Source organism: Andrena cerasifolii, chromosome 13 (assembly GCF_050908995.1).
Source record: "Andrena cerasifolii isolate SP2316 chromosome 13, iyAndCera1_principal, whole genome shotgun sequence".
In the NCBI taxonomy this organism is placed as follows: Eukaryota; Metazoa; Arthropoda; class Insecta; order Hymenoptera; family Andrenidae; genus Andrena; species Andrena cerasifolii.
In genome coordinates this window covers 5,937,458-5,946,699 of record NC_135130.1, presented here as the reverse complement: position 1 = coordinate 5,946,699, position 9,242 = coordinate 5,937,458, and the positions used below count along the sequence as shown (strand labels likewise).

General features: G+C 43.4%; 1 protein-coding gene across 4 annotated transcripts in view; it reads right to left on the bottom strand.

The window, feature by feature from the left end:
• Positions 1 to 3,215: 3,215 nt before the first annotated feature.
• Sli (slit guidance ligand) overlaps positions 3,216 to 9,242 on the bottom strand; it is a 473,757-nt gene continuing 467,730 nt past the window's right edge. For 3 of the 4 annotated variants that reach the window (XM_076825314.1, XM_076825313.1, XM_076825315.1), the window contains 3 exons: positions 8,928 to 9,077; positions 8,493 to 8,632; positions 3,216 to 7,882 (listed from right to left, as the gene is read on the bottom strand). In XM_076825314.1, the coding sequence (XP_076681429.1) occupies positions 7,796 to 7,882; positions 8,493 to 8,632; positions 8,928 to 9,077 (377 nt within the window). In that variant the 3' untranslated portion in view covers positions 3,216 to 7,795. The remainder of the gene's footprint in view (positions 7,883 to 8,492; positions 8,633 to 8,927; positions 9,078 to 9,242) is intronic. The other variant, XM_076825312.1, reaches the window with a different exon arrangement.

Genomic DNA, 9,242 nt, shown 5'->3' with positions numbered 1-9,242 from the left:
TGATCTATAATTTTTTTACAAAAACTGTGATACAATTTCAATAAAACAAAACTATTGGAATACATTCTAGAGACCCTGAAATTGGCCCATGATTTTTTTCGTAACGATTGGATTCTTTAGATGAGAATGACAGTCGTTCAAACATTGCTCTGGGCATCCCAGCCAGGTATGCCAAAGTTAATCGAAAAAAATCTATTTCAAATGAATTTTCTGTATTAAAAAGTTTCGATGACATTTGTTTGCAAACTTCCACCTCACTTTCTCTTCCGTCGATGGAAAGAACGGATAAATCTTTCCCCATGGGCGAAACGCGACCTTCTAATTCCAGGCTAATACCGCGTCGGATGTGTGTAGGGTCAATTTCTCTATTATCTTGTTGTCAGATTTATTTATTAAACTTCTGATGACTCACGCCAAGGGGCATCCAAGACTGGCCTTTGTTCGAGCTTCCACGAATTTTTTTCCCTCTGCATCGCGAAAATATCTGTTTAATTTGATTCAATAACGAGGGTATATTAGTGTTCATTATTCTGCTCCACGCTGATGTCAGCGTAATAAATCATGCGTGCCACGGTAGATATTAAACTACTATTATCATTGTGGTAAATAATATACAGCAGAACGATATTTAACTGGGAGTCAAAGTCAGCTAAACTCGATTGTTAAAGGTTTATGAAAAATTTCTATCAGACGCAACTGGTATCCCCCTAATTTAGCGATATTAATAAATAATACGCCAGAGTGTAGAGCACCACTATTATTAAATGCAAGTCGATTACCTGCCCCCTTCGCAGCAAGTCGCGATTAAGGGCCCTAATTACTTGGCGCGCTTAATTAAAAAATAACACGCCACCGTTAATCGTCCGCCGCCTTTTATTGATCGCTAAAATCCGCCGGTTTAACGCGTTTAGCGAGCGCTTAATAAACGACGGTGTAATCGACATGCGATAATTGTTGCTAAAACACTCGACCTACATGGTGCTCGTTGTTCCACTTAGCTTCGCACTGCAAAATTCTCATTTGGCCCGCGATGGCGAAATTGTTTAACGATCCCTTGTACTGGAGTTAGCAGCGTTTCGCACGTTTACTTTATTCACTTTTAACCAACACGCGATGATCTCGCGGCAGAAACTATATTCGTCTACTTTTTTTTTTTTTTTGCTGACGGGAATAAAATTCTTGCGCAATTTTGTTTGGAAAAATTGTCAGCAGACGGATCAATGTAATTTACAGTAGAAAACATCGAGAGACTTTATAATTCGAGGACTGCGTGGTAGGTATTTTTATGTCGGTTGAATTAAATGGCGCGAGTCACGAATTGTCTGACATATCACGTCTCGTACTACTGTTTCCCTAACGACGGAAATACGCCGCGGTAGAGAGGAAATTTGATGCCTACTTGTTGCCACAAATTGTCACAATCGAGCTAATTACGATAATAATTCCTTTAAAAGAAAAAAAAATAGATTCGCTGAAGATCTCAACTGAGGATAGTAATCGCGAAATTTTTCCTGCTAAATTCTAAATAATTATCTCCGTCGATAAGAACTGACAAACGCGGCTCTTTGATGTGGGGATTAACTTAAAGAAATAAGAAGAAACGTATATTTAACAATTATGAATTTTAGAATTATATTTCTTTCAGAGGGTAATTCAAAAGTGGCGCCAAAATGTTTCAGTACTTAATGTTCACTTGCAGAATGGAGTTCCTGGTTTCAATTTTTTTTTTAGTGTTTAAGTGGAATGGTATGGATGTACAGCAGAAGTCTGTTAAACTTTACGCACATTTATTTCGTAGCGTTCATAATTCGAGGATTTGTTACATTATATAAACATAGACATTTCGCTTTTACGCTAATAGTACCTAGCTCGATATACCTACATGTGTGTACAGCTATAATACTTCTAGGCATGCAGTATTCCATTTCCCTTCCACGTTCCTTCTCCTTCTTTTTATTTATTTGGTAAAGTGCGCCGCGCGCGAAACACACGCAACTCGAATTTTCTCACTCATGCAAACTGGTTCCTCATTCGCACGTTCTTACATAGATGCGCATACACGTGCGTTCTCAAAAATCGCAGTTGTTTCAGTACGTTTTCTGATCGCACCTCCAAAAGTGCCTCAAACTTCGAGCCTCTTTGGATGCTACTTTCGTGACGAAAGTATTAAAAATTTGAAGATTCTTTCAATTCTTGTTTACCCCTTTCGATAAAGAAGAGAAAATCACGTATCGCTGTAAAATTTCATGCATCCATCTTCATTCGAAGTATGAAAATCAGGTGATCCGAAGTGGAGGCTGCTCGGAGACTTCTGAACGCGCCACAAATTCGATGAATTTTTTCTCGCCCTTGCAGTGGCAACCGAGAGTCAAAATTTTACAGCGATATCTACTTTTGCGTCCTTTCTCAGTAGAAATAATAATCCTACGGAATTTTAAGCGTTAAACCCCAAATACTTCAAGATTTATTCTTTAAGATCGCCTTTTCGATCGCCTCAGCTGCTCAGAAATAATCACTGTCTCGATCGAGGGCTCGCGATCCTGCTAAATCTACATCGATGTGAACAATGCGCGTCGCTTATCACAGAATCTCGCGCGGAATTAATCGAAGTCGAAGGGTGTGCAAGGAAATCGACGAGAAGCGAAACTACCGCTCCAACAGTCCAACGATCGAAGTTTGCTACGCGAATTCAGTCGAACGCGTGCGATTCAAGCGATTACAGTGTGTATTCGCTAAGAGCTCGGTGTGGCCTACACGTTAAGAGCTCGGCGCCGTCCCCATCACTCTTTCGGACGCTTGATACTCCTTCCTGTGCTCGCTTCTCGTTCCATTTCGCTCTCGCCTTCGGCAAAAAGGAAGCGAGAAACGATCGTTCGGAATCGTGCCACCTCCACGTTAAATGCTCACCGCCGGTCCCGAGCTCTTAGCGAATAACCACCGCGGTTGGAAAAGATCTGAATGGTCTGCTGCATCTGGCGATGTAATTTATTAACTCGCGTCGGTAAAAGGAACTGCATATTAAATATCCTTAATCTAACCACCTACACGTAAAATATAGCAATCTTTCTAGCGTCAGAGATAGAAAACATTTGTTTCACTCCCAGAAGCTCTCTCACTGTCAGTCCGACATCCATCTTCGCTCCGCGTCCCCCGATTTCTGTCTGTCGCTTGCAAGGTGCTGAAGGAAGTGAAGAATAATAATCACGACGAGAATATCGAGAAGGAACAATAATAATTATGTTTATTACGCAGTTTACATTCATTTAGGTAGGTTGAGTCGATGAAACAAATGCTTTTGCTTGTCCCCAAACGAAAGGAGCTGGCCCTCCGTCCGACGGACACGGACCAGAAATTGTATTCGAAGGCTCCCTCCTTCTCCCACCGCCGCCGAGGAACACATTCGGCTGGTCCGTGAACGAGAGCATTTGCTATACTTTAAGCGTAAGACTCTTAAAACTGGTATACTTCAGTCGCATGCGCTATAGTCCACCGAGCCGTGAAATATATTAAGGTTTTCTCCGTAAAGTAAATGTACAAATATAACTCGTAGGAATTTCGAGCAATCACAAGTCTCGAACGCTCTTTTCCTCCATCGTTCACATCTCGCCCCGTCCCGTCTCCACCTTTCTCATTATTGTCCAATATAGACGTAAGCTTCGTAGAAAACCCTATATTCCTCCATCCCTTCCCTCCTCTACCCCGGTCATCCCCCCTCCACGGCGTTCACTCTCCGTTGAACGTCCAGCGCGACGTTAATCCCGTTACAAGGTGAATTACTCGCACGTATGTTTGGTCGAATGCGGAATTCATTAATGACTACGGCCCTCGCAACTTCCTTCGTGTTAACAGGCGGCGTTCAGCGCAGGTCTCAGGCGCCTCAGCCTGGCCTCTGTGCCCCCCAGTTTCTCACCGGATCGTCGGGTTCCCAGGACTTTGAATCCTTTCACTGCAGAATCATTCTATTCGAAATTTTCGTAGAGAACCGATCTTCATAATAACGCAATTAACAAGAGTAGTTTGAACTGGCCATTCCTTTCGATTGAAATTTCGTGTCTGAAGGCCTTATAGAGAACAAGTTCCGGGGTATACAAAATTCTTTCTAGGATGTCTAAGCTGAGCGAAATTCTCCGTTTGATGAACCTTCATAGCTTTAAAATTCCATTGTGGATCAAGTTTTGCAGTGAAATTTGGTCTACAGTGGAACTTCATATAGAACATGCTTCACTAAGGAACTTCATGGCCTGCTCACAAGAATTTTTAGCATCGATGCGGTAATAAATTATCCTTCGTTTCAAAGTCAAAGGGATAAGACTAACGTATCAGCCCAGAATATGTTTCTACACAGTTTAAAATACCAGTCAAAGCCTGGAAACCTTCGATCGTGTCTGCTCCTGCTTTTCTCGGTTTCATGTACAAGATATTCAGCTCGATACATTGCTTACCACTTGCATCCATTCCCTCTTGATTTCCATTCATTAATGAATGAAGTGCATTTACCAATGTAGTCCACTCATCAATTTACGTGCTGGATGCCTGGTCAGTAAGCAATGCGTTAACAACAACAACGTTCAGTAACCGACAGCTGGGAAACGAAACTCGAATGCGTTGGAACCTAATCGCCAATTAATTTGAAAACATTTTAGGCAACTTACGTTACTATTAATACTATGAAATCGTAAAATACGTCGCTATGTTACACCTATTATTTTACTACGGCGTACAAGGAGAAAATCAGTAACAATAAGTGACACATTCGACGGTGCTATAATATATGCTGCGTATCGCCTCCACCGTCCGTTCTCTGCTCGGTGCTTCCCCTTAAAAATGAGTACACAAGTAATAATGGTAAGGTAATTTTATCGTAAACAATTCTATAAAACGCTGTTACAAAATGTTGCATTGAGAATGCTAATACAAGAATAATAGTGTTAAAAATAAGAAGATTAGCTTCTCGCGCGCGAAACGCAGGGAATCACTATAGTATCTAACGTAATCTAAAGATACAGTGGGGAAAAATAGATTGGACCCCTTTCGGTACAATCTCCGCGGTGGATCATTCAAATTAGCTACGCGTGTAATTTCGATAAATATTTGCTCCATAAATACTCGATTATCCCTCATTTCTCTAGCTTAAATCACTCGATATCCACTAAAAGAAGAAATCGTTTCTCAAATGAAAATTTCGAATCTTCAAATTCCACGTAATTCGATGCACTCGATTCACAATGTCCCCGGAAACAACCACGTGTACCAAAGGGGTTAATAATGCTGAACACTGTGCACGTACTGTCGAGTATTTCACTGTCTGACCCAGCCCTCCGCACTCTGATAGGAAATTCGGCATCTCGCACTGACTCTGTGCTGATGCCAGAAAATGGGTTGGATTAGTTGTTTCTGATAGAGACGAAGATAGCTCTATAAGAATCAACCAATCCAAGTCATTTTCTGGTACTGGCACAGAGTCAGTGCGAGATACCGAATTCGCTATGAGTATCCACCCAAAGGTGCATTTCCAATTACAAAATTATTCCATAGAATGCGTCGATGTGGATTGACAAACATTCGCCGAAAATCCGCCATCTTTGTGGGAGCCTCAGAGTGCAGAGGGCCTCCCGAAAAGTTTCTCTTGCCGTTAAAGGGCCCGAGGCCCAAGACGTGCCTGAAGGTGCGAGAAGAACAATCGATGGTTGAGAATAAAGTACAAAGAACGGCTTCACGTTTCGATCGTCCGTGACGAATAAATACGACTTAAATACTGGCAGTGGAAGATGCAACGCAGTTGTCCGCAGAGTATAGGTACACGTTAAATAGGGAAACGTTTAGAGGGGCTTAAGTAGTTCGAACGAATCACGCCACACCGACGAAAACAATCGCTAAAATCATCGTCGACGCTCCGATTCTATAAATAATTCGCTCATACAAAAATAATTACGCGGTATCCTCTGCCCTCGGGCGCAGACTGAATTGTTCCCGAGTTACAATTAGTTACATTCGTCCCGCCATTCTTGCGACTCGCTTCCCCGCCGCGTGGTCGCGCAAATTTCTCGACCACGGCGCTCTAGTGGCTCCTCCCGTTGCGCAATTTGCGCGGACGGACCTCGAAGCAGTACGTTAGGCCGTGGAATGAATAGATTCGAGGTCCTCGGGAGTCCTTTCTCTGTGACCTTAGTGTGCTCCCAGCGATCCTTCGCCCCCCTACAGCCGCCGCTTGCGTTGATTCTAAAGTGGGGATTCATCGAGAATAATTTTGAAGCTCCCTTGGCTAGGTACAGCTGAGATGTATGAAGTCGCAGCGGAACGCTTGAAGAGGGACGAGAGACGCTGCGTGTCTTTTAAATGTACACTTTCCTCCGCTGCATTAAATTATTCCGTTGTATTACCGAGAGGCTACACATCTACGAGAAAGAAACGCTCCTTAAACGATAGGATGATTAAGATATTGCAGTAACAAAATAGTAGTCGTGATCAGCACGTGCGAACAAACTAGGATAGTGACGGTATTTAGCAGTCCTTCTCTCGACATTCACCGTTCCGAGCGCCACCTCGCGAGGATCGCTCGTCGACGGCGTGAACGCAGCTGAATTGCGCTTGCGGAGAAGCTTTCTGTACAAACGTTTACTCAGAGGACAATAGACCTAACGGCCCATCGGGCTCCACGAGTCACCGCGAACGTTGCGGAGAAACGAGGTACTCCCTGTACACATTTTCAACGCTTCCGCGATGTCGCTCGCTCGTTTCCGTTGGGCCGCGCGGCGCTTCGGTTACTATTGCATACCGTCAGGCGTTTAAATGTCGCGAGCTTGCAACAGACAAGGGGGACAGATGCGGGAAGCTCGACTTGCTAGCGAAGCGCTTTACTATACCCGACGTTGGCTCTTAATACGAAATTCCGATCCCTCAGACTAACTTCTGGTGCGATTCAAATCGAAAGCAACGGTACCAAACATGTCGACAGAGGGTGATACCATCTATAACACGATCTTTAGAAAATAATCAGTTCGAAATATCGCGAGAGTAATGCCAGCTTCGTTTCTATAACCTCAATTTCACGTTCCGAGCGTCAAATTTACCGTGACGGAATGAAAGAACGTCTGAGAGATCGCAGCTTTGAGGGCGAACCCTTCATCACCGATCACACCCGGTGTATCCATCGGTAACATCATTCATTAGATCTATTTCACACTGAGCGAACGATTCTCTGCGTGCCGGCGATCTTGCGGTGACTGTTTTGCGTACATAATGCGAACACGTGCGTCTGCGGTCCATGTTTTTCTTGCACGGTTCCCTCACTTTCGTCGATCGAACGTTAAACATACGATTAATGATAATAATAATAATACCTAGTATGCGTTAAACTGCTTCCAATATCCACAAACTGGATAATCCACGTACGCACGATGTATATATATATAGAATTCTTTTTCGATTGCGTTCGAATATATATATATATATATCACACTGAGCCGGCTGTGTGTATGTGTCTGTCTCTCTGTGTGTGCGCGCGCGTGTATATATATATAATATAGGTGTGTGATGTTTTGCGAGTGTGTGTCCATCTTTCGACCAGGCCCCAATCTCTCGTCGCGCGTTTCACGAGGATGCGTCTGATGACCACGAAGAACTTGTTTCTTCAGGTTTCTAATCGACGCTCGACACATCGCCCGTTCCATGTACGCGAGGGAAAGTTCGAATTGGGGCACTGCTAGGTTCTCGGGGGGGTTTCCTCTCGGTCTCGACACGGTTTCGACGCGTCTTTATGGAACACCTGTGGCGCTCGTCCTTCCACGATCCCTGGCTAGTAGCATTTTCTGGTGCACGTGCACTTGCGCACTAGATCGACGTCCTTGGTGTACCGCATGCCGTCAGCGCAGATCAGTCGAACCTGCAACAGTTTAGTGACTTTTAGTGATCGAATCTGTTTTTTAATTCACTTAAAGAAGTTCAACGAGTGCTTCTTTCAACGGGGATGCCCAGGACTGAAGTTCTGAATTCGAATAGGTTGAACCTAACCCCTGCACTGATCTCGCAGTTCAAGGAATTATGTTGAGCTTGTTAACAACCACGTAAGAAACTAATAAACAAAATGGGGGAAGCAGTATTCAAAGTTCAGACGTTTTATTTCTCTGAGAATATGTAATTAAAAAAGTGGGTCTAGGCGTGCTGGTTCTCACGTTTTCTGACCGTGGCTAGGGATATACTATTTGCGCATCGAGGATGCTCATTGAACCCCGTGATAACTCGCGAAGAGGTTAGATTTTGTGGCTGATTGACACTATGTAGTTCTTCGCTTTTCTGTCGCACAGTTGAACAAAAGTGTCCAATTGTGATGAAATCTTTTGCGATTATGCAACAGAATAATTTTCACTGAGCATTTCCAAGTGTAAGCGAGGGTCGAGTATAGAAAGGGTAATATTTACAGGGAAATAGCGTAGTAAGGGATAGTTTATCCAGTATTGTAATAGATACTCTTCATTTAAACAATTAAACCGCACCTTGCGCCGTTTTGTCTTCCGTGGCAGACAGCACGAGTTGCCACAACTGCCCCAACACTTGGCAAGCTTCACAGGTCGCCTACTCCGACATCCATTTTCGCTGTAGTACTCTCTGGTGTGCTCCTTACGGCAAGTCGGTGCTGCAAGAGGAACGTACAAATAATTTCTATTGAAAGGCACCAAGTTTTGCTTAACTCCATGAAAAGTAGAGAAACTTGATGCGTTAAGGACTAATCGTGTGCTTTGATATTAAAATAGAGAAATTTACAGAAAGTGGAGTTGATAGGTCTAATTTTTGAAGAGGCTCAATTATTGGGTGGATGCGATTGTTCTAGTAACTTACATAGAACTTTGAGAGTTACAAGCTTAAAGGGATCTCTTTGAAAGGGAATACCAATAATAGTGTAAACTGCAAGGTACGAAAATTGGTGCTACCTTTCTCACAATACCGTCCCTGCCATCCAGTTTGGCAGCGGCACGTGTATCCATTTCCGATGGGCGATGCCACGCATTGCGAGCCTTTTTTGCACTCGTGTCCCGCGCAGGGATCGGAAATTATCGTACCAGGCACTGCCATGACGATGTCTGTGATAGAAAATACTTGTTATTAGTGTTTCATCCCTTAGACAGTTGCTCTAACATCGAATACCTTGATACAAGTAGAGATATATGAAATAATCACGTTCAGGAAGGAATTGTTGTAACTGGGTTAGCGAAACAGTTTACTTATGTAGCACGTTCGTTGGGTAC